At 41.0% G+C, this 26685-nt stretch overlaps 1 protein-coding gene across 1 annotated transcript in view; it reads right to left on the minus strand.

The window, feature by feature from the left end:
* Positions 1-3696: 3696 nt before the first annotated feature.
* Positions 3697-26685, minus strand: part of LOC143302079 (mediator of RNA polymerase II transcription subunit 24-like) — a 44396-nt gene continuing 21407 nt past the window's right edge. Inside the window, exons 14-23 of the mRNA XM_076616594.1 lie at positions 25511-25683; positions 24712-24811; positions 23365-23531; positions 19885-20125; positions 16550-16784; positions 14362-14414; positions 12695-12788; positions 10010-10084; positions 9359-9504; positions 3697-7908 (exon numbers count right to left, since the gene is read on the minus strand). Coding sequence (XP_076472709.1) covers positions 7759-7908; positions 9359-9504; positions 10010-10084; positions 12695-12788; positions 14362-14414; positions 16550-16784; positions 19885-20125; positions 23365-23531; positions 24712-24811; positions 25511-25683 — 1434 coding nt within the window. The 3' untranslated portion in view covers positions 3697-7758. The remainder of the gene's footprint in view (positions 7909-9358; positions 9505-10009; positions 10085-12694; positions 12789-14361; positions 14415-16549; positions 16785-19884; positions 20126-23364; positions 23532-24711; positions 24812-25510; positions 25684-26685) is intronic.

Genomic DNA, 26685 nt, shown 5'->3' on the forward strand with positions numbered 1-26685 from the left:
CAGGCAGTGACGCCTCCTGGCTTCTGATACTGATACCATGCTCTAGCGAGTAGGCCTTGTAAGGCCGGATTGATAAAACTTGAAAGTGTAAACTGATTATGTGTGTGCGTGTGCCGTGTGTGTGTGTGTGTGTGTGTGTATGAGGTATTTGTCATCGTTTTCTTCACATTTCCCGTTGACTCATACCCTGGGGGGAGGGGAGGGTGGACTATTTTACGGAAGCATAATCATCAACGTGATTGATTTTCATTTCAGTTTCAATAAAATGATAAAAACAAAACAAAAAACACCAAAACAACAACAAAAAACGAACAAAAAACAAAAACAAAAAACAAACAACAACAACAAAAACAAAACAAAAGCACACACACACACACACACACAAAAAAAAACAAAAAACGAAAAAAAGAAAACAACGAAAAATAAAAACCTCATCCTCTACGACCGTGTCAGAAAGCAATGAACCACCATTGGTTTTAATAATAAGGAGAATGAAGGCAGTACCAATTTCAGGGTGCTCTCCTCAAGTCAACCGGTCGATACTATTTATGCCAGCCAACGGATATCATAGAAGTACAGATACAGATACTTTTCTATAGTATATAACTGAGAAGAAAAGAAGGCAAGAAATATTTAATAAGCATTTGCATCTTCATCTTCATCCACGAGACGACAATAATCAATGCGTTAATCACCGGCACTCTGCCGCGATGTATGTATATCATTCCACGTCAAGGGCAGAAAACATGAAAGGAAATCCTACCTATGTGAACACTGTTACTCCGGGCAAGGTCTTAAATATTCACTTCGTCCTGACCTGAGGACGGCAGAAGACAGACTGACGAAAGCCGTGAGTTCTGTTCAGGTATCCACCCGTTGCTCATGTTTGCAACTGAAGCTGGCTATGCACGTGCATGTGGTTGACAGGCAAGCTATCTGTGATACATGTCAACCCCCACGTGATCGATTTAAAATGTTGAAAGAGACGAAGAAAGGAGGGGTGGCTGGGCGGTGGGGGGGATGAGAAAGGGCTGAGTGTGTGTGTGTGCGCGCGCGCGCACGCGCGTCTGTGTGGGTTTGTATTGTATTTGTGAAACGCCAGTAGTGTTTGAATTTTCTTTGTTTATACTCGATTGTTTTTTGTTATATGAACTTTTTGAAGCACCGTGAGGCTCTCTGCGTCTGCGAGGGAACAGCGCTATAGAAGTGTACTTTATTATGATCATGATTAAAATGATGACGATCATGATAATAATGGTGATTATTGTTCTCGTTATCATTATTATTATCATCATTCCTTTCTATCTCATCCTCTGTTTTACTTATGTGCAGACCACACAGCTTTCACACCAGGCAAGTTTACTCCCGCTCCCCTCCACCCTTTACAGAAAAAAAGCCGCCTGCACCCACAAATGAGAGAAGCAGAACAAATTTGGTAGTATTGAAAAACTTGTCCTACTTTGTTGAACAAGACCTTTTTTTTTCTTTTTCAATGTATATATTTATGTATGCCTGTTGTGCTGGTGTCTTGACCTGTTGTCTCGTGGATCAGCGGTCACAACACTGTTTCCATCGGATACAAAAAACAAGAAGAAATTATGAACCCACTTGGGAGAGAAGTTCAGTACTTCGACTCGTAGAGTCTTCAAAGCAACTGAAGAGAGCAGCAGTCACAAAATAAAATTCTCTTGTCTTGAGAACAGTTCACTGCTGGTTGGAAAAGTGGATGGGTGAAGGAAGGGAGAGAGAATCTAGACAGTGAGAGGAAAGGGGGGGGAGAGGAGGGAAGGGGGAAATGGGCAGGGTGGGGACGAGGGAAGCTGTGATTTGGTTCAGTCCTTGATGTTGAGGCCATATGGTGCTGTAGTACCGAGATGGTGGATAATCTGTTTCTCCATGTTCTTTCTCTTGAAGGAGTCACCAGTGCTGTTGCACCAGACCACTGATATGGAGAAGTTTGTTGTGCTGTAGGGATCAGTGTTGAAGTGTATAGCCACAGGGGTTTGCTTTTTCTGGAGGATGCTGTCCCTGTGCTCTTTGCTGCGTTCTTCCAGTGTGCGGTATGTCTCGCCTACGTAGATACGACCGCACAGGCTGCAGTGGACCACATATACCAAATCACTGGTTTGGCAGGTGAAGCTGCTCTTCATGGTGAACTGGCGTCCTGAGGGCCCCTTGAAGGTGAGTGTGGTAGTGTTGAGGAAGGGACAGCATTTGCAGTTGGGTATGTCACAGCAGCTGTTGCCCAGGCAGCGGAGGTTCTGGGGGGCTGTGGGTCGGAATGACGACCTAACCAGATGATCGCCCAGGTTATGGTCTCGTTTGAAGGCCATCAGAGGAGGGTTCTTGAATGTCTTGCCAACTTTGGGGTCAGACTGTAGGATAGGAAAGTTCTTGAACAGAATTTTTTTTTACTTCCATGTTGTGAGGATGGTATGTCAGAGTCTGAAGGGTGCAGTTACTGTGATCTGTCATAGTCTTGGGTGTTAAGGCCTCCTCTCTGGAGATGCGCTTGTCCTGGTCCAGTGCGATCAACTCTTCGGGATATCCTCATGTTTTGAAGAAGCTGATCATCTGGGCTGCCTGGGTGTGGAGATCTTCCTCATTGCTGCACAGGCGTCTGAGGCAGTGAAACTGGGAGAACGGAATGGCACGTTTGATGGCGGTTGGATGGCTTGAGGAGTAAAGCAGGTAGAAATGTGAGTCTGTGTTCTTGTAGTGGACTGAGGTAGAGATGGTTTGGTTGTCAGGTGTGATCATGAGTTGGATATCCAGGAAGGGGAGAGAGCTGTCAGCTATTTCATGAGTGAACTTCAGAGAATGGTGGAAGGCATTGACAAAACTAATGAAGGACAGCAGTTCGCTTCTGTCACCTGTCCACAGGCCCACACAGTCGATGAACCAGTGAAAAAGGGCTGGCATGGGGCCACTATACTGCTGGAAGATCTGGGACTCCACGTAACTGACGAACAAGCACGCGTAGCTGGGGCCCATGCGGGTTATCATGGCTACTCCCCTTGTCTGATGGTAGTGTGAGTCTCCGAACTGGAAAGAGTTCAGTGCGAGTACCAACTCCGCCATGTGAAGGATTGTGGGCACATGGCCACTTGTGGAAAAACTCCCTACATACGTCAAAGACACGAATCACGCCCTTGAGCTCTTTCACAAGTTCTGTTTCCCCAGCCAACCGGAACCTCCTCTGCTCTTCACCATGGACATCACCTTACTCTACACCAACATTCCCCACAAGGATGGCCTCATTGCCCTCAAGCACTTTCCAAGCAACACCACGTACCAACCCTCACTCTAATGCACACATACCAACCCTCCCACACACATACCCACCCTCCAACACACGCATACAAACCCCTCCAACACACACATACCAAAGTCCAACACACATACCAGCCTTCCAACACACACATACCAATGTCCAACACACACATAGCAACCCTCCAACACACACCTAAGACACACAAACCAACCCTCCAGCACACACATACCAACCCTCCAACACACACATGACACACAAATCAACCCTCCAACACACACATAAGACACACATACCAACCCTCCAACCAACCCACACACACATAACAACCCTCCAACACACACATACCAACCTTCCAACACAGAAATGTCCAGTTATCATTATCATAATTATTATTATTATCATAACCACTGTTATGAATGAGATTGTGATTTTGTCAGCGTTTCTATTTTCATTTGGGCTCAGATCTTGTTCTTTAACACACACACACATGCAACGTTTTTTAACGCAAACACACACACATCTGTGAGCAGAAAGATGCACTGACATACATGCATAGATAAACATGAATGTTTATACTCATAAACACAAGCAGACAAACTTGTTGATCCAAAACTCTTTTACTTTCCAATCCAGTTAATTTAGTTCATACTGTATTAAAGAATCAACATAATAAATTGTAAATGTACACTGAACACAAATGTAATAAACAACACACCAAACCACATACCCTCATACAGTCGGACTTACACACACACTCCAAATTTCAGTTTCTCAAGTTGGCATCACTGCATTTGGACAAATCCATACTTATTACACATCTGCTAAGCAGATGCCTGACAGCAGTGAAACCCAACACTCAATTCAGTTCTTGAGTGTATGCATATTCATTTGTGTACCTATCAGAGTGGATTTTTGGTACAGAAGTTTGCCAGGGGACAACACTTTAGTTGCCATGGGTTCTTTTTCAGTGCAAAAAGTGTGTGCTGCACACAGGACCTTGGTTTATTGTTTCATCCGAATGACCTGATGCTTAGTTTGATTTTCCTGTCAAACTTGGGAGAAATAGTCAGAGCAATAATAAAACTCAGACCCTCATGGACACTATACTGGCAGATAAGCGTCTTAACCATTCTGCCACCTTCCTCTCACCACTCCAAACATGCCCCTTTCTTGTTTTGAGATTCTGATAAAGTACCTACGTTCCAACTAGAATTATCTTTTCAAGTGACTTGAATTCTGAAAGTTTATTGTTTGTTGTTGCTTAAAGTCCAGCTGACCGCACAGGGCCATACCAGGACTGTCAAAACCATACAAATGCTCAACCATGTCTACACAAAACTGTCACATTCACTAAAAACAAACAAAAACAAACAAACAAAAAAACCCAACCAACAAACACACCCACCCACCCACACACACAAAAAACCCCACCAAGACAATCCCACAAAACCCAGTTCATGACACATTATCCTAACCATTTAGTTCCCTTAGGCAAATAAGACTGGCCATGCTAAGGATGTCAGCCCTTCCGCTTAATTCATCATCCCCAGATAAAAGGAAAAAAACTTTTCTTCAAAGCCAAACAAAAAGTACATAAAAAAAGGTCATATAGGCAAACAACACTGCAGACTGGACAGCTAATGCCCATCCCAGTGTTTACAATTCCACTACCTACTCGCCAGAGCAAAATAGCAAAGATGGTACATCAGACTGCGGAAAAAAGTGTAAAGGCTTGCTCAAAAAAAGAAAGGAAAATAGATTGGGGAGGCAGAAAAAGTAGATAACAGTGAAGGAAGAAAAAAATGCAGAAATAAAGAGAGCAACAGAAAAGAGGAAATTTCTAGCACAGAAACACAGAAGATGGGGATGCTCTTTATACTGAAAGACCCCTAGCATCCCACGGGGGGAGTATGCTTGTCAACAGCACCAGAGAAACTATTCAACGTAAAGTGAAAGAAAAAAACCACCAAAAACGAAAAAACAACCCCCCCAAAAAACAACAACAAAAAACAAACAACCACACACATATATGAAACAGACAAATAATTTCAAAGACTATCTGAAAAACTGAAATGAATTCTTCCACTTAATGACTCTAAGCAAATAGTTCTGCAGGCTATGAATGACAGACCCAAAACCTTGTGGAGTGAGTCCTGAGGTTCAAGCATGTTTTTAACTGCAAATCTAAAACCTTTAAAACACCAAAGGCTAAACTTTAAAAATAAAATCACATCAGGAACCTATATAAATGGTACTATATTTAGAGTGCCATCATCTTTTTCTGCATTAGATGAGAACAACAATTTCAGATGGGAAAACATCTTTCAAGACAAGCTGTTGTTTCCTCAAGTATAATTTTACTTTCAAATCTAATCCAGGTGGAAATTACTCTGGTTTAACAATAAAATAAATAATGTTGGTCTAAAGCCAAACTGAAAGCCTTGAGAATTGAGATCATAAGCATGATAATTATGTTCAATGTTGAGAGGATAAATCCCAATCAGGGGAATATAACAAAGTTTTTTTTGAAAAAACAACAACACACACTTGAATAAGTGTTTGTTTATTATCTGCCAAGCAATATGATAACTTGTCTTCTTTCTGCTGATCTTCTTGCTTCACTCATTCTGTACTGCCCAATGACTTCCTTCATTATACTCTCTGTACTGGCCGCTTGTTTATGTTACAAGAAAGATATCTAAAAAAAAGAATTAAAGTACATACAGCTGTTAAATTTTGTGTTAAAATAAAGAATAAAAATGGACTAATACTTGGCAAAGTTTCAAAGCACTCACTTTATTATTAACTGATTTATCATATTTTGAAAAAAATCCATGTTTTTCATAACAGACATAAAGGGGGTGAGTTTTTCTCATATAATAGAATTTTTACAAATGTGATCTTTTGTAACCAAAGATACTTCCTAATTGTATGAATGGAGAATATAATCATTAAGTTCAGTGCTGACAGGATGAGATAACTCCCATTCAGGGGAAGATATTTTAGAAAAAAAAAATCAACCACCACAATTTTTTTAAAGCAGGAAATTCAAGTCTGTTTACTAATGGTGCTAAGATATTTGCAAATGTATTTGACACAACAAGTGCAATTCAGCCGTTTTCTACATGTTCTAAACATAAACACTATACATAAACACTCACACAAACACTATCACACAATATTAGAACACAAAAGCTCACTGTAAACAATGTTCCAGCTGAAAGCTTTCAACTGAAGGGTTTCATAGTAAATAAAATCCCCAAAATGAAGGTTTCAAGCCAAAATATTGGGTTTTTCCTATCCCACTTCCAACACAACCCCACCCCCTACCTGTCAATGTACTTTGTAGCATATCATCATCAGTATAACCAGAATCTTCAATTAATCAAAACACCACTTTGTTTTCTATCATGTTTTTGTAGTTGCTGTTGTTGATGCTGTGTATACAATCAAACAAAAATCTCACCACATCTTCTATACTGTACATCCTGGCAGCCATGTTGACACGCTTAACAACTTTTCACTCATAGAAAATGTGAAAAAAAAATAAGAAAAGAAAAAAGAACCAAAAACAAGCCAAAACTTGCTTCAAATACACATCAAGGCTGTCACCATTTTCAATGAAGGAAGCTTACTCATGTGACTGGGTGGACTGTCCACAATGCAGTTACCCCTAAAATGTGGATATCTCCACATTCAAAAGTGAAAGGCTTAAATGTTCATCCAGGAAAACTCAGACCACAACCATGCATTTAAAATACTGAGACACAAAAGCATCCATTCACAAACACTAAGTCATACAAACATCCACGCCAGTAATGCAAACATACATACATAAACTACAGTTTATAAACATCTATACACAAACTCGCAAGTCATGCAAACATTCATACATAATTTCTCACAGACATACAAACATACATACACACACTCAGTCATACAAACATCCATACACAAACTTGCAGTCATAAAAACATCATACACAAACTCACACACTTCGTACATACACACACATATACAAACTTGTGCAGTCACACAAAGATACTGATACATGCAGAAATTATGACAGTAACACAAACATACATTCAGATTTACTAGCCAGTGAATCAAACTGAAACAGTCACACCCCAGACTCACACATATATACAGACTCACACTGTACTACAATTGGGAGCCAACCTCTCTCATCCCATATGATTCAAGACGACTTCATATTCAAGATACGCCCTTGCTCTATTTACACAGGTCTGCTCCTGACATTCACTTGAACAAGAATGGCATTGAATAACACATGAAAAATATCTACAATGATCCTACTGATGATCCATACAACAATGCAGATGACCATACTGATACCAATGTGACCTTGACCATTCAAAAAGTTCCACTCAACATTTGTGATATTTACATTGGTATTCAATAACATAGGAACGATTTTACAATGACATTTATGACTGAACACCCAGCAGGTGACAAAAATAAATCTATATTGATGCAGCCTTGTCCATGTACATAGAGTTGTTGCAGATGGCCTTGGCAGCCACTTTGCGGCCAGCTAAGGATGTCAGGTCACAGATCTTCAGGACTTGGTTGTTGGCGAAGGTTCCTGGTACTGTTTTCATCAGCTGTTGAAGCTGCAATGTAAAAGCATGACTTTATAACAACTGTTATGGTGATTCTTGTAGAAACTGTACTTTATGCATCAGACGGAGATGGAGGGCAAAGAAACTGTTGTGAAAGAGAAAAAGTCAGTTCACATGTGTGTGCGTGCGTGCGTGTCTGTGTGTGTGCATGCATGCGCACACACGTTTGTGTACATGCATGTGTGTGTGTGTGCATGCATGCATATATGTGTGTGTGTGTATACACATATGCATGCATATGTGTGTGTGTCTTTGCTGGATAGAAATGCATGGTTAAGACAGGAGGGTAAGACTTTTACCCACTGTTGCTCTTGTCTATCAATAAATCACACCCATCCAGATTCCCATGCTTATAGTTAATAAATTTCGCAACTACCATTTGCCTAAAACAGATGCAGAAAAAGCATCAAACACTGATCTTATCTTGGTTTGCATATTTTTTCTATTCCCAAGCTATACAGTTTCAGGTAACTCAAAAACCATGCAGACACAATGTGGTCAATATGGTCAGTCCTCTCTTCTCCTCTACACAGACCCCTCGGATGTCCAGTGGGTGTCTGAACGACCCAACCTTTAGCTTCCGTCGTCAGAATTGTGGTATTCTTTGTCAACATTCACCTCTTCAGTATAAGAGCCTTCCGCTTGCAATATTTTGATGATGGTAACTGGGATGAAACGTTGTTAATGTCGTCTCTTTCGCCGTTCGTATGGAGAGAGTTAAAATACTGGTACAACAATGGCTAATGCAAACACCAAAATGCACTCTGCAAATGCAATCTATGGCGAAATTTTTTTCATTTGATTCACCAGCTGCTGCAGGTGATAGAGGATATTACAGCCATGTCCAGATGTATGGATGCTTCAAAATATTCATTTTCTTCAATCTATTGATTAACCAATTTTAGGCATTATCAGTATTTCCCCTGGACCTGCTCCACACTCCAACCCACAGAGCCGTATGTACAGAGACTCAAAATCTTAAAGCTCTGAGAAGAAAAAGCATATAACACATGCACACACACACACACACATAAACCAAACTAAAGCAAGAATCACCCCAGTTCAGAATTTCAAGCCTGGCGCAGAATTTCAAGCCTAAAAGGTTAATGGTTAAAGTCCCACAGCCTGTTACTGCCATAGGGGCAGCGAATTCATATCAACTGTGTCTAGGGCTTGGCAAAAGAAGCCAAAGCCTAATCCTCTCCTTCCGCTGTTTTAACTTCTGAAGTCAGGTACCTACTGACACCTTGATGGAGTGAAGAAAATCAGAGTAAAGTGCCTTTCCCAGGGACACAACACCAGACTGAAATAGGGCCTTGAACCTTGATCACTGATGAACAATGGATCAGAAGTCTAATGCCTAACCGATTCTGCCATGTTGGTGCTTCCTTTCAAACCTGCTGATGTACAAAGCACATAGAGGATACACACACACACACACCATTTTGGGGGGCATGAACTGCAGGATGAAGCGAGAGTACTGGCCACCACACTTGATGGCCTCCTCGATGAAGTCAATGATGAAGGTGGTGCGGGGGGTCAGCGCAGGGTCCTGGATGATGGAGTTCATCAGGCAGAACAGGTTGACTGCACACATACACACACACACATGTACACACACGCATGTACACACACACACACACGCGCGCGCGCATGTACACACACACACACATACACACACACGCACGAACACACACATGCATGCAAACACACACACAGGGTGTTCACATTTTGTTTTTTCAAGTGATTTCACATTCAGACAGAACACAAAGTCCTCCTTTTTTGTGTTTTCCTTTTCATGCCCCATCATCTGTACCATCTCACGTCAACATTCACAACTGCCCTTCATGCCAAAGTGTTCAATGATCTGGCCAAGATGAACAACATGCTTCACACTGGTCATACAAATGGTCACCTGTCTTGGCTTATCTACTTTTCTTTGTTCTGATATATACATAAAAAAACAAAGATAAACATATGTATCATCATCTTCTTTATATAACAATAACTAAACAAATGAAATATTTGGATGCATACAAGCATACACACACACAAAAACCTCACATAAAGAGGAACAAAGGCAGACACTTACTGAGAGCTTTGTTCAGTGGATCCTTGGTGTCGAAGTTAGGCGATGTCTCACCATCCTCCTTTGTGGCAAAATCATCTGTCAAAGTTGCCAAAACAACTGCTTGTTATCAGGACATATATTTAAATGGTACTTCAACAAATACTCACATTCAAGCATGTTCTGCATTTATTAGAAAAGAAAAAAAAAAAGGAATATGATTTGTTTACTACTCCACTGTGCCCCTAAGCATTTTAGCACACATATAAACAGATCTCTTGTTAATGTCAACAAACAATTCAAGACTAATGTTAGATGTCAACAAAAACTGACTGGAAGAGTCTTTGCTTTGATAACCATATGACCAGCTTAAAGTCTGTGTTAGTTACGGTACAGATCCTTGCAAATTCTGCTGAAAGAAAAGGTTTTTTTTTCCCTTCTTTTTTCCCTCATCTTGGTGTGATCTGGTTCTGGGTGCATGTTTTGTTGTGGAGAGGCTGTTTGCTGCATGTGTGTGGCGGGGTGCTGGTGAGTGTCCGTGCATTCATGTGTGTGTGTGTGCCTGGGTGCGTGTTGCAGGGATGCGTTTTCTGGAGGGCATCATGGGTGAGTGGGTGGTTTCCAATGTTGTGCAAGTGTTTTCTGGCACGTGCTTCCGTGTGGGTGGTGGGGGGAGGTGTGGGTGGAGAGGAGTGCTGATGTGGAGGCGGGGAGTGAGGAACAAAATATAAAGTGCTTTCAGCAGTATTTCTGGAGAAACACGCTATATAAATGTCTATTATTATTATTATTATTAAAGCAGAAAAAGACAGGAGAGGGGCATTATTTCAGAAAACAAATGTCAAAGTACTGACAGAAAGTGCAACAGACTACTGTCTATGGATGGATGGGGATTTTTACTATCAACAACAGATGATATGTTTTTACAATTAGGCACACAAAAAGTTTTCTTAAAAATCTTAACAATCCATTCTGCCTGTGCATGTGTTTGCATCAGTGCATGCATCATTTGGGTGTGTGCACATGTGTGCATGTGTGAGACAGTGTACATGTCCTTGTGTCTGTGAGTGCGTGTTGCTGTGTATCTCTGTGTGTTTGTGTGTGTGTTCATGCATGAGTGCTTGTGTGTGTGCATGGGTGTGTTTGTGCATGCGTGTTTGTACCTGTCTGTATATCTGTGCCCATGTGTATACCTGTGTGTGTCACTCTATATCTGTGCATGAGTGCGTACATGAGGGATGTTCAAAGATTTCCCCTGACTTACTTCCGGTTATTGTAGGAAGCTGAAACTGCACATGTATAACAGCATATATCTCCATAGTTCATGTGGTAATTTGCATCTCAAAACTCATAACAGTTTCTCTTCTACAGGTGCTATGGTGGAGTAAGGTGTGATAATGGAGCCATTTGAATGCAGAGTGGTCATGAAGTTTCTGTACCAAGGAAGACGTTCAATGAGATGAAAGAGACTTAAGGGGAGGATGCCCTATCGTATGATGCAGTCAAGCACTGGCATCGTCAGTTCAAGTGTAGTCGGACATCGTTGGAAACAGCTCCTATTCCTGGGTGACCACACTCTGCCACTGATAAAGACACCATCCAGCAAGTTGGAGACTGCCATTTTGGAGAAGCGCCGCATAACCGTTCACCAAATAGCTGATAATGTCAAGATCAGTGTGAGGTCTGTGGAAAAAATCATTCATGACCATTTGCACATGTGGAAGTCGTCTGCATGATAGATTCCCTGGTTGCTCACACATTTCCAGAAGCAGGAACGAGTCATGTGCTCCCAGGCTCTTTTGGCCACGTGCCAAGAAAACTGGGACTTCTCCATCAGACTTATCATGAAGGATGAAACATGGGTCCATGACTATGATTCACAGACTACAGCGGAATCGAAGCAATGGAAACATTCTGACTCACCACCTACGAATAAGGCACATGTCCAACCCTCGGCAGGCAAGGTCATACTCTCAGTCTTTTGGGACCAGTACAGAGCAGTGATGACAGATTTCCTGGCAAAGGGAACTACAATTACCAGGACATACTATGCATCATTGCTGCAGAAATTGTGGGAGGCCATCAAAACCAAGAGGTGTGGCATGCTGACTAAAGATGTCCACCTCCTGAAGACAATGCCTGGTTCACAGCTGTTGCCCAGATGGAAGCACGGTCCTGTGGTTATGAAATCCTTCCTCACCCTCCTTACTCTCCTGATCTTGCACCATCTGACCTCCAACTCTTTCTGACCATGAAGTCATTTTTGAAGGGTAAGCACTTCCCAGATGATGAAACCTTATTTCTGAGGTCAAGTTGTGGCTTCTGGCGCAACCTGCAGACTTCAATAGGCAAGGTCTTCATAGCTGCATAAAGCGATGGGAGGAGTGTGTCATACTTGGTGGTACTCATGTAGAGAAAGACTGATAACTGTGCCAAGTTTTGTTCCTCACAGTCCATGGGTAGTGTGTCAGGGGAAATCTTTAATGAACATCCCTCATATATGTGCCTGTGTGTGTGTGTGTGTGTGTGTGTCTGTGCCTCAGTGAGTGAGTGTGTGTGTGTGTGTGTGTGTGTGTGTGTGTGTGTGTGTGTGTGTGTGTGTGTGTGCGTGCGTGTGTGTGTCTGTGTGATTTATGTGTGTGAATGTGTGCGTGTTTGTGAGTGTAATCGTGCATACGTGAGAGTGCTACAGAGAGAGAGTCCACTGACCGAGATTGAACCCCTCCAGGTTCAGAGTAAGCTGAGTCTGAGATTCATGTACTTTGCGCATTTTGCTGGGCCGTACGTCTGAGTCATCTAGATCCTGCAAGTCACACATTCCTTCCATGAAATAAATTTTTGTCTGCAATTCTATCACCCTCCATGAAAAAAAAAGGTCCATACTTCACAGACACACACAAAAAAGCAAAACAAAAAAAAAAAGAAAAAAAAAAGAGCAACACCACCATAATATTCTTTTATCTTAATTATCTTTCCTTATTTAAGCTCAAATCAATAATGTGTACACCACACTAGATATGAATTCACACATACTCAAATATGGATAATTTTGTTACACTGTTTTTGCTCTTTCAATTCTTTTGCTTTCAGGTAAATGATTTAAGTGAAATGTATTTGCCAGAGGTTTAAAAATTTTTTTTTTTAATCTATTTTCTTTTCTTTTTTATACAAAAACCGGGTATACATTTTCAAAAACATGCAATGGTTTTGAAATCTGTGTTCTGTTTTTTGTCACATTTTCAACTTGTTCATTACAAACGGAAGTCAGGTGATTTGCACAGTAATACAATATTTTCTGGACAAATGGAAAATACCTGCACACAATTAAGTGATAACAACATAGATGTGACTGGTTCTTTCAGTCAAATCAGTATAGTCAGACCCAAGAACTTTTATTTCAAACAAATTTGTATCTCTTATGCTGACAGTCTGGAGTACTTTTTTCTGCCTGCCTGGATTTGTCTGTACCTGCTGGAGTGTCTGCTGTGCTCAGAAATTGTTTTTCCTAATGACTTCCTGATTTAGATAATCATCTAAAAAAAAAAAAAAGAAAAAAAAGAGAGAGAGAGTGAGAAAGTCAATGCGATCTGTGCTATGTGAGTTCTCTTTCAGTCCACTGTCACCAGTAAAGTCGGCAATAACATTCTGAATGCTATTTGTTGAAACTACACTGATCCCCTCAAACACAGTGAAGCCACGCCCCCTCGGCCTCCATCCCCCTCTCTGACCTGGTACACTTTGTCCAGTTCTCCTCAGTCCCCTCAACCTGCGCTGGCTCAGTGCCAAGAATGTTGCTCATGCTGTGTACTGCTAATCTTTTGGTCGTGTCACGGATGTCTGCACTGTACAGCTGGCGTCACCCACCATTCGTCATATCTTGGCCAGACACTTCATTGCTCTCTTTATTTTCTGTCAAATCGTCCGACAGAAGTTCACCACTATCTTCTTCTTCGAGTTGATGCTTCAATTCTTTCTTAGCATCAGCTAAATAAAGCAATTTTGGTTGTTTTAGCGCATCTTGATTGCTTAGTTTGAGCAGGGTGTCAGACATTTTGCTGAGCGAGCAATGAGCCAGGTAAAAAACACTACCAGTTACCCAACCAAACTTCTCAAATAAAGAACTGCCTCATGACATAGATGGGGTTTCTAGCTATCAACAGAATCTAGAAAGATTCCCCTAAAGCTACCAGTGTTTTTGCAAACAAACTCAATACAAAGCTGGGAAATGTCAGAATATTTCACTGCCAAATTATCTCATCATATAGGCAGCCTAGGGGTTAAAGTACAAAAAGATATAATTTTTAGGAAAAATCAATGCAGCTCCCAAAACATAAGAAGTTTACTTTTCAAAAATCAACTCAAAAACAGTAGAATACCTCAATTTCAGCATCAATCCTGGATCTCTTTCGACTTCGACGGATGTAAGGCTCTGTAAAAAAGAAAAAAAAAAGCAAATTCGTTCACAACTCAGATAAAACACCACCACCATCCCTGAATGATAAACAAACAAAACTCACAAGCAAAGAGCACCTTCTCAAAGTCATAAGTTCATGAGCTACTTTATGAACAATAATGTTTCACATAAAAGATACTTTACATGAATATGCATGCGTGCGTGTATGTGTGTATGTGTGTGTATGTCTCTCTGTTTGTGTCTGTGTCTCTGTCTCTATGCATCAGTGTCTCTGTATGTGTGTGTGTCTGTGTGCTCATGCATGCATGTGTGTGCATATGTGTGTATCAACATGAATTTGTGAATGAGTGTTTTTGGCTGGAAATATGTGCAGGGTTATGCATGATGTAAGTTTTCGTTTTAGTGTTGAGATGCATGTTTTACAGTCAGTTTTTACATGGAAAATTACAACTGAGCAAGTCTTACATGGAAATACAATATATAAGGTGTTTGAGCTTGGTCTCTGACCTAAGATAGGCATTACACACATGTCAATAATAATAAAAAAGTAATAACTTATAATGATGAATCAGTCTCCTTTCTGTCCAATCTTGGACATAAAAACATAAAGGCAAGTGAATAAATTTTACATGAACAGACACAATATAAGTTAAGTCATTATTGTGTATGTACAGGTTATGCATGTATGTTTTTGTTTCAGTCCTTGACCTTTTCACTTCCAGAACCATATGCAATTAAATAAACAAAAAAACCCACCAACCTCTAACAACCACAACAACAACAAAACCCACAAAAATAATGTCCAGTAGTATGTAAAAGTATATGTTTTCATGAAGGAAAATGACTGTAGAATATACTTATATGTTCAATGTTGACAGAATGAGATCAGGGGAAGATAAGTTAAGATTAAAAAAAAAGTACACAAATTATTTTGGGAACAAAAAAAAAAAAGAGAAGAAAATTCACGCCTGTGTATCATATGGATGGAAATGATATAAAAACACTTGCAAATGTATCAGACACAAAACCAAGTGCTGTCCTGTTGTTTTCCTCCACTATCATGTTGTTCTAAACATAGACGAGACACTGTACATGATCACTCACTCACACACTCCCACTCGCACACCCACAAACATTATCACACAATATTACAAACAAAAGCTCACTGCAAACAATATTTTAACTTGAAGCTTTTGTATGGAGGGTTTCATAGTAAATGAATGCATAAAAATGAAGGTTTCAAGCTAAAATATTTGTTGTTTTTTTCAACACCCACTTTCAACTCTATCCCCCCACTTTCCTGCTGATGTACTTTGCAGCATGTAATCATCATCAGGATAACCAGAATCACTTCAGTTGATCAACAGCAACATTACTTTCATTTTCTATCATGTTTTCATAGTTGCTACTGTTGATGTTGTGCGGAAAATCACACAAACAAAATTCTAGCCATCTGTTCTGTACTGTAAGTTCTGGCAGCCATGTTTGACCGGCAAAACTGTTGACAATGCAGCTACCCCTAAAGCATGGATATGTATGACCATGGAAGTGAAAGGTTTTAATGCATGTTTTACAGGCTGCATATTTATTTTGTAGAACACCACTGAGCAACTTTTACAGAGAAAGGCAGTAACTTAAACTATTACTGTTATTATTATCACTAGGAAAGGTTTCGAGACCTACTTTCGTCTGATTTTCGTTGAGATTCCCAGGTAATTTTCAGCAAGAACTGCACGCACATGTGTGTGTCCATTTCCTGTTTTTTCTTGATCACCGAAAAGCTAAATTTTCATCGTGGAAATTGTTGTCCTGACAAAAGGATTTTGAACTATTTCGGTGACTATTTTTGCAAGTTTACATGATACATTTGGTTATATAATTACACCCATTATTTGCTTTAGTCTTTTATGTTTACTTTGAGCATGTATCTTGTCACATCTCTACCATTTCGCATTCAAACTCATCCATTCATAAACTCTGCTGAAAAGTTGTACCGAACAAAAGGCAGTGCAAACTCAGAAAAACGAGTGACTGTGGTGGGCTGCCCATGACGTCATATGACCTACTTCTTGCTCTGCAAGTGACCAAAGGTCCCACACGAAAGCGGGGGCCTGCAAGCCCTCTCTATCATCCTCTCTATCATCACTCACCTTTCTGTCCAATCTTGGAGGTCTGGGTGCCGGTGATGCAGAGGACGCAGAGCTTGGCCAGGATGAAGCCGTGGGGGTCGGTGAGGACGTGGGTGTGCACGGTGGAGAGGAGGAGGCGGGGCATGAGGGTGAGGAGCAGGGAGTGGGTCAGGTGCTCCAGGTCCATGTGGAAGATGGCCAGCACCAGGCTCAGGGCCTGGCTCAGCTCCTCCGCCTTACTCCACTCCAACATTTGCTGCCAGATAATTTTTTTTTTTTTTTAAATATATAATAAATAGAACTCAATAGGAAAACAAATAAATTGCAGGCAGAAAAAAATACAAAAAAAATGGGTGGCGCTGTCAGTGTAGCGCTGTGCTATCCTCGGGGAGAGCAGCCCAAATTTCATACAGACAAACATGTTCTGACAAAAAGGAGTAATACAAATACAAACAGAATACAACATAGCAGAATCAAACACATGGCCAGCACAAGGCTCAGGGCCTGGCTATGCTCTTCCGCCATGCTCCACTCCAACATTTGCTGTCAGAGAAAATTTTTGAAATAAATAAAATAGAATACAGCAAAATAGAATAGAATGGAATGGAAAGGAACAGAACAGAGTAGAATCAAACACATGGCCAGCACCAGGCTCAGGGCCTGGCTTAGCTCCCCTGCCTTGCTCCACTCCAGCATTAGCTGTCAGAGAAAATAGTTTAAAAAAAATATATATGATAGCTAGAATAGAATACAACAGAACAGAATAGAATCAAACACATGGCCAGCACCAGGCTCAGGGCCTGGCTAAGCTCTTCCGCCATGCTCCACTCTAACATTTGCTGTCAGAGAAAATAGCTGTGTTTTTATTTTCATTTTAATATACAATAAACAGAATAGAATACAACTGAACAGAGTGGAGTCAAACACATGGCCAACACCAGGCTCAGGGCCTGGCTCAGCTCTTCTGCCTTGCTCCACTCCCAACATTTGCTGTCAGAGAAAATGCTTCAATAAATAGAATAGAATACAACAGAATAGAACAGAATGGAATGGAAATGAATAAAACAGAGTTTAATCAAACAGATGGCCAGCACCAGGCTCAGGGCCTGGCTAAGCTCCTCTGCCATGCTCCACTCCCAACATTTGCTGTCAGAGAAAATGCATTTGTTAAAAACATAATAAACAGAATAGAATACAACAGAACAGAGTAGAATGGAACGGAAAGGAATAAAACAGAGTTTAATCACACAGATGGCCAGCACCGGGCTCAGGGCCGGGCTCAGCTCTTCTGCCTTACTCCACTCCAACATTTGCTGTCAAGAGAAAATACTTTAAAAATCTCCACCCTTAACCCTCCAGGTGCTTTGAAACCAGGCATCGAACCAAACTCAGGGTCAGGTTCGGTTCTTCTGCTTTGCTCCACTCCATTTGTTGCCAAAGAAAAAACTCTCTCTCCTTCTCTCTCTCTCTCTCTCTCTCTCTAGATATATATATATATATATCAGTTTCAGTAGCTCAAGGAGGCGTCACTGCGTTCGGACAAATCCATATATGCTACACCACATCTGCCAAGCAGATGCCTGACCAGCAGCGTAACCCAATGCGCTTAGTCAGGCCTTGAGAAAAAAAAAAGGTGAATAAATAATAGATAAGCGTACATAAATAAATAAATAATAATTATAATATAAAAAAGGACATTGGAACGTGCGGGTGTGTATATAAATATCTTTGTATATATGTGTGTGGAGTTGGGGGTGGGGGATATGGGCGTATGTGTGTGTGCTTGTACAAGTAAGTGTTCATCTGTGTGTGTGTGTGTGTGTGTGTGTGTGTGTGTGTGTGTGTGTGTGCCGTGGAAGCTGCGATACGTAGCCTAGAAATGAGTGTGTGGAGGAGGGGGGTAGAGGAGGTGCAGGGTAATGTGTGTGGTGTGTGTGTGTGCGTGTGTGTTGGGGCTCATGTATTTTATGTGTATTTGACTGTGCTTTCATATCTGTGAAAATGCATGTTTGGTGCATATCTGTTACGCATGTGTGGGTGTATGTGTGAATATGTGTCCTCATGTTTTACATTTATTTGCTTATTTATCATCATTGTTGTCTTATTTATTTATTTATTTATTACTATTATTATTATTATTATTATTACTACTACTACTACCACCTTTTTTTATATACACAGAACAGAATAGAATATGTGTTTATTACCACATGCAAGTGAACCAGGGTCACAAGGAATGTGAATTGGAAATCATATTCAAATACAGCAGGAATTTAGACATGCATGCATATACATATAAAAGCTTGTACTTGCATATACTCACACGCACATATGTACGCCCACACAGCGATGTCAACACACATATACGCACACACACAGAGCATATAAAATAAAAGAAAGAAAAACAAACCTAAACACAATTCTGACCTTTCTACACTGGTCTCAAACAGTAAACAATGGTGGGGAAGAAAAAAAAAAACACCACCAAAACTTGGTGAAAAAACAAAAACAACAAACACTGAGAAAAAACTTAGGTTGAAAATATACACTGGTAGTTCCTCCACACATTTGCACAACACTGGGAACAAAAACAAAACAAATAATCAAACAAAAAACAAAACGAATTAAAACAGAAGAAATATTTCAATCAGCATCAATTTCAATTCCTCTATCTCCTCCATGGTTAGTATCTGCAGTGAGTAAGAATTTGCACAGCAAAAGACACAAACCTGCCCGAATTTTCTCCCCCTCCACTAGACCTTGAGTGGTGGTATGGACACTTATCATCGGGATGAGATGATGAACCGAGGTCCCGTGTGCAGTATGCACTTAGCACACATAAAAAAAACCCACAGAAACTTAAGGGTTGTCCCTGGCAAAATTCTGTAGCACCAAAAAATGGGTGGCGCTTTCAGTGTAGCGAGGCCCTCTCTCGAGGGAGAGCAGCCAAAATTTCACAGACAAATTTGCTGTGACCAAAGTGCAATGCAATACAAACATGGTCATGGGTGCTTATGGGTAGCCAAACAAATATAAGATAAAATTCAATCAAGTGAGCACCTGCCTCAGATCCTCTGATCAGTTCACTTCTGAAATAACTTCACACACACACACTGCAAAACACAACACACACACATACACACAACGCACATACACAATCACACACACAGTCACACATATACAACACAAATAACACAGTTACAAACACACACACACACACATTCCATCAAAAGGAAAATACGCAAACAAAACAGCACACACCCACTTGCAAATTGTAAGCAATCTAATCCAGGAGAGAAAAAATAGAAAAAAGAAGAAAAAAAAGAGGCCCCAACAATCCATGCCAACTCACTCACCATCACAATCTTTTCACAGAACCAGTCTGAGCCGCAGAGAGCAAGCAGCTGCTCCAGGGTATGGATGCACTTCAAACTCAGCCAGCCACGCTTAAATGCATCTGTCAGTGTACGCTGAAGCGTGACAATAGGCAGCACATCCATGGGCACGTGCACATGAGCGTAGCTCCGCTGGAGATGGTTGTGCGGCAGAATGTCGTTCATGATACGCTCCATCACCATATTCATCAGGTGAGAGCGGCTGTAGAAATTGCAGAAAAAATGTTTATCATCATCATTATTATTATTATTATTATTATTTTGATCCTTAAAGAATACTTCTATAGCAGGTAATATAGTACTACAAAAACACAAACAAAGTTACAACATACTGTACAAAAACCAGACATAAAACACAACCATGTTCAATATATCCAAAATACAAGGGCACACACACTGTCGAGAGAGGAAAGATCACATTCCTTCCGTTTATTGTGCCTGTGTGCAGATATCTTTTTTGTAGAGTTTACAAACTTCGAATGTCTTTTGTACTTTGTGTGTGTGTGTGTGTGTGTGTCCATCAGGTTACGTCAACTTGAGTTGCATGTTGTATCATTTCTTGGTTTTGCACATGCTGTTATTTCATTAAACTGCACTCAGGGCAGAAATTTTAGACTTGCGTTTTGGAAGGCAGATGCATGGGGAGCTCTCAAAATGTAACATCCCTCTGGATGTTCAGTTTGTGGCAAATATACATTGCCCAGTTTTTGTTAACACCTATGAGTTCAAATCAAGTTTCTGACCAGCGTGCATCAGGGGAACAAGTTCCATGTAACTAAACTGTATATTTATCTTATGGCATCGATTGGTAATGCATTTAATTTTTTTTGGTTGTGTGTGTGTGTGTGTGTGTGTGTGTGTCTGTGTGTGTGTGTGTGAAGTTGTGCTTCAAAGGACAGAGTTGTTTGAATGCAACTTGGGATGAATGTGACGGGTTCTCTTTCTAAATGTTTTTGTATTCTATAAAAGCTTTTTGTTAGCTCATTTGTTGGTATACATGGTCAAATGATTATCTTTTCTTTTTGCACTTAATCAAATCAATGTGCGGGGGTTTGAGTAAAAAGCGGTGTTGTAAATCTTCGGTATTTAAAGAGGTTCTGGAAAGTTCATTTCCGAAAGTAATGGTGGTGGCAGAAGTGTTAGTAGTAATAGTACTTTAAAGATCCTGGGTTTATCGTAGACTACTTATTTGGTCTAAGCTCTATTTTTGCTCAAGTACAGTGATTAATGCAGGTTTTCTAATGATGTAATTGAATTCATCTTAAAGTGATTGTTTAAATGCTCTGGCTAGTTTCATGAATATACTGTTTTAGTAATCTTGACCTTTTAGGCCTGCTGCTGTTGTTGTTTATTTCCTGCCTGAGTCCGCAGCAATGGCAAACAGGCCAGCATCTCTTTGACAGACCACAGCAGCCAAGTTGGGCACTGACACTATAACCCAATTATTCCCTTTTGTCCTGCCAGTTATTTCCCTTTTCCCAGTCCAGCTGCTTCCCTAGACCCTTCCGCAACATCACCCTCTCATCCATCTTCTCAAAGTCATCTTACCATTTGCTTGTCTTTCTACCATCATCGGCTCTTCTGCCAGTTTCTGCAACAGTACTGCTCAACATATGTGGTCAGAAGGGTGGTTGGGGGTGTCGACAACTGTTCTGCTCCTTCCTTCTCTTAAGAACTACAGTTTAAAAGGAAAGTCCTCCATAATTGTCACTGTCCTTCAGCTTCTTGCCTGTATGTAACTTTGTCCCTTTAGCTCTTCCGCCAGCCTCTTTGACAGTAGCGCCCACCATCTGCGATCAGTGGTAGGTGGAACCGGTCAAGATTCCTGTTCTGCCCCTCCCCTTCTTCCCTTCACATTCTAGTTTCAGAGGCAGGGCAGAAAGGACATCCATCATCAACTTTTATTGTGTGGTCATCAGCCAAGGTCCAAGCATGTGTAAAAATTGTGTGTATGTGTGGAAGAATGTGTGTGTGTGTGTGTGTGTGTGTGGGGGGGGGGGGGTGGTGGGTGTGTGTGTGTGGGTGGGTATATGTGTGCTTTGAGTACATGAATTTTGTATGGCACAGTTTATAGTAGTATATTTTCATTGTTTCATTTGTTTGTAATTGTGTGGGAATAAAACTGTTTTCCTTTCCAAGTTCCTGATTCCTTCTGTGTGAGAAGGTAGGTCCCGTCCCAGAAGGGTCAGGGTGCGACATACACAATCTATAAAATAACCAAGCACACATAACCAAGTGAACATGCGCAGGCCTGCACACACTCAAACACAAACATGCTAGCACATATACATATATATAGATATACACACATTTATTATGGTGTAAAGATTACGAACGAATATTAACTGTGGTACGCAATTTAAGCAACAAAAAGAATGATTCAGCCCTCTGCCCCCACCCATCTCCAATCTAAGTAAGTTACACATACATAAATGTAAATAACTCAAAATGACCAAACAATAACAACGCAGGCTCTCTGTGGAGCAAAGCCGCATTCCTAACTACAAATGATCAGATATTTAACATTTACAACATTCCTAGCTGCAAACAGATAGGACATTTAACATTTATATTATCTCGACAGTGCCGCTCCAGTTTCAGCACCCACATACCCATTACTACTAACACTCTTTCACCAATTTCATGTGCTTTATGTATGATTTAAGAACTAGGTCAAAAGTTAAAGGTTAAAGGTCCCCTAGCCTTTGATGGCCATCAGGGCAATTAATTCATATTCACTGTGTCTAGGGTTTGGCATAGGAAGGTGGGGCCCAGTCCTCCCCTCCTGCCCTTTTAACCTTCCCCATCCAAAGTCAGGTTCCATTCACACCTGAGTGGAGCAAGGCAGTAAGTGCCTTTCCCAAGGACTCACAACACTATGCTGAAACAGGGCCTCAAACCCTGACCACTAGCGAGCACTCGATCAGAAGTCCAACCAACCAAATCTACAATGACACCCAAGAACTGGTCACACGAATCTAAAACAAAATTTGAAAATTTGATTTTGCTACAGATCGTGATGTTGAAAATGAATCTGAGCATGCAGAATCAGTTGATCAAAGGAGGTGTGTCAGGTTGAGACTCTGCACGCTTCATGGTAGAAATCGATCTTTTTTATCCAAAGCACAAAACACAGTCAAAAGGCGCGGCCATGTTGGTACTACGTTCGCTGACATCAGAATATTATGGTTTTTCTGATTGGCTCTTCAATATAAGTCAATCAATAGCAAAACACGACACAAGTGTTTACGCACCCCTCAACCAGTGGCTAGGCATGGTCATTTTTCTCTACCACCGGTAAAGTGGTGGTCAGGGCTCAAAGGGTTAATAAACAATCTTTGCTCCTGAAAAAGCACAAGTCTATCTGTGAATACCACACATTCAACTGCTCATGTGTACACGCCTACACACTATCACCACCACCACCATGACCCTACCCACCTTTCAGTGGAAGTGGTCTGTTCGACCTTGACCCTGGTGAGATGTTCCAGCATGGAGAGAGGCTTCTCCCGAGCCTTGTGTCCCACCACATTCATGTAGCTGCACAGCCACACACACGTCACCACAGACAGGCAGCCCATGCGGTTCTTGATGTTGTCCAGCACCGTCTGAAACAGGCAGGCTCAAGTTTCAGTTTCTCCAGGAGGCACCACTGCATTTGGGAAAATCCATACGGATACTTATATAGCTCATATCCTCAGTCACAGATCAAGCTCTAAGCATTTTATAAACATGGAATCATTTACACAACAGGCTGCCCACCTATGTAGAGCCAACCGACAGCTGCCACTGGGCGTTCATCATTCGTTTCCCAGATATCATTCAATCAGGTTTCAGTCATGCACGCACACATGAACTTGACAGCCTTTGCGTGCATGCATACAGTATATTTGTGTACCTAGGTACCAGAGTGGATTTCTTCTTTAGAATTATGTCAGAGGACAACTCTTTTGCTGCTATGGGGATTTTTTCAGTGTGCCAAGTGCATGCTGCACACAGGACCTTGGTTAATCGTCTCATGTTGACTGATGCTCAGTCTGATTTTCCAGACAAACTTGGGAGAAAGGGTAAGACCGGGATTCTTACCAAGACACTCATGGGGATGCTACATTGGCAGAGAAGCATCAGCTAACCATCAACACACACACACATCCACCCACAATAACACACACATGTGCTAAAAGGTTAAAGGACCCATAGCTCTTTACGGCCATCAAGACAGGGCAAAGAATGTGTATCCACTGTGTCTGGGGCTTGGCCCAGTCCTCTCCTTCCACCGCTTTAACCTCATCAACCAAAGTCTGGTACCCATTCAAGATGGGAATAGTTAGAAAAATCAGAGTTAAGTCCCCTTCCCCAAGGACATAACACAATGCTGAAATGGGCCTTGAACCTTGATCACTGGTGAATATTTGATCAGAAGTCCAAAGCTTAAACATGGTGCCTTCTCACACTTGTGTATATACATGCATAAACACACAAGGGCATACACTACATTAGCAGAGAAAACTTTTATACAATGCACATGATACACTTATTTCATTTGTTTCAATATGCAGCACCCTCAAACCATCAACACACACACACACACACACAACCAAAACACACACATGTATATGTGGATGCATGAACAAAGATATACCTCCTCTTCATGGATATTCACTGACAGAGTGAGCTTTTGTACCTCACAACACAATGGAAATGGATTCAAAAACCCCTGACAATTAAAAAGAAAAAGTTATGGCACTGGATTCGCGATGGAAGACCAATGATGAGTTTTGAACAGACCTTGACTTTTTCCATGGGCAGAGCTTTGTGTTCCCAGGCAAAGAGCACCTCTTGTATGGCAAAGGGAGTGTTGAGACACACTTCATGCCACCTTTGTAGGCTGAAATCACAAACATAAAACCACTGATTTCTCATTCAGGGATAGCCTGGAGTGCGCCATTGATAGTTAATGTGTTTCATGGAAGTTGTGTCAAGATAGCTGATCAGCTACAACAGAACAATGCTGCTTCTAGCTGTGAAGGCATCTGTCACATACTTGAAATATACACATATCAGGAAAGGACTCTGTGTAAGATTTTCTTGTTGTCCTATTATATAATTTTATAACTAGCATATTGTGACATTTTCCAAATATGAATGCTGTTTAAACCAACAAAGCAGTTCTGTTGCAGCAGTCCATAACAATGACTGATGTGCATGCATGTGTGTATTCATGTGTGTGAGTGTTTGTAAATGTTCTTTCTTTAACATTTAGTGGATAAGATCTTGCGCTCTGTGTGTGTGTGTGTGTGTGTGTGTGTGTGTGTGTGTGTGTGTGTGTGTGTGTGTGTGTGTGTCTGTGGAATAGGACAGCAGCCACTTACTGTCACATTAACGAATGCTGTACTGATATATAAAACACAAAAATGAAAGGAAAGCAACAATAAAAAACAGAACATACATGTACACATGTGTGTGTCAAAGGAACTGCTAGCAATGTGGACATCAAGCACACACACGGGTGAACATATGTAACGTGTAAACCATGCTCCGTAAAAAGCCTCAGTATATTCATACTTTGTGCAAAAAGCCAACATACTTTGTCCTCAGATCTCCTCCAGACATAAACTGCAGGAGGAGGTGTTCCACTCTGCTCTGGTCATTTGGCACGGCCGTGGTGTCCAGACTTCGGTACTTGCCATCCTCTGGCAGCCACCGCTGGGCCCACTGGATGATGAAAGAGTCTGAAGCTTCCTTATGGCCCGCCACAATCTGTCACATAATGACACTGGGTGTACAGAAGGCTGGACGGGAGGGTGGAAAAAATAACTCATTCTACTGAAGGTACAAGTTAACTTGTATCATGATTACTTCCCCTGTAGACCTGGTATGAGTATTCTCATATCAATACACTATTCTAATTTCGTTTTTTCTTGCTTGATACAGCTGGCATTCTAAACTGAGCCATTTATGGGTTATGGAAGTATGAAACCATAGCTTTGACCGATTATAAATCAACAATTCTCCACCAGTTTTTGCCATTTTAGTGAACAACCCTACTTTTTACTGCAGTAGTCTCATGTAGTGCTGGTCCAGGAGAGCTGTAGCAGGCTTGTAGCTGTGGACAGAAGAGTTGACCAAAAAAAACAAAAAGAAGAGGAATGCGACTGTTTTTCCAACAAAGGAAAAACAAATTGGCAAGATCTGAGAGTGAGACTACATGTTTATGAACATGGAAAAACAGTTTGGCAAAATCTGTGACAGAATGAGACTATGTGTTTATAACAATGGAAAGAAAGTTTGGCACGAGCTGAAACAGAATCAGACTTTCTGTTTCCAACAATGAAAAAAGAATTTGGCATGGTCTGTGACAGAATTGAGTCTACACGTTTATAAGAATGGGAAAATAATTTGGCACAATCTATGACATGATGACACTGTGTTTCAATAACAGAAAAACGATTTGGCATTACCTGTGGTGGAATGGCACTACATGTTTCCCACAATGCAAAAACAATTTGACAGACTGAATGAATAAGACTATGTATTTGTGACAATGGAAACAATTTGGCACGATCTTCAACAGAATGCGACAACATGCTTCTAACAATGGAAAAACAATTTCGCAAAATCTGTGACAGAATCAGACTATGTGCTTCCATCAAAGGGAAGACAATAAAACACAATCTTCGATAAGAAAAGACCACATGTTTCTAACTATGAAAAAAAAACATTGCCATGAACTTAGACAGAATGACTATTTCTTATGTGTGA

The sequence above is a fragment of the Babylonia areolata genome, chromosome 2, assembly GCF_041734735.1.
Source record: "Babylonia areolata isolate BAREFJ2019XMU chromosome 2, ASM4173473v1, whole genome shotgun sequence".
Lineage (NCBI taxonomy): Eukaryota > Metazoa > Mollusca > Gastropoda > Neogastropoda > Buccinidae > Babylonia > Babylonia areolata.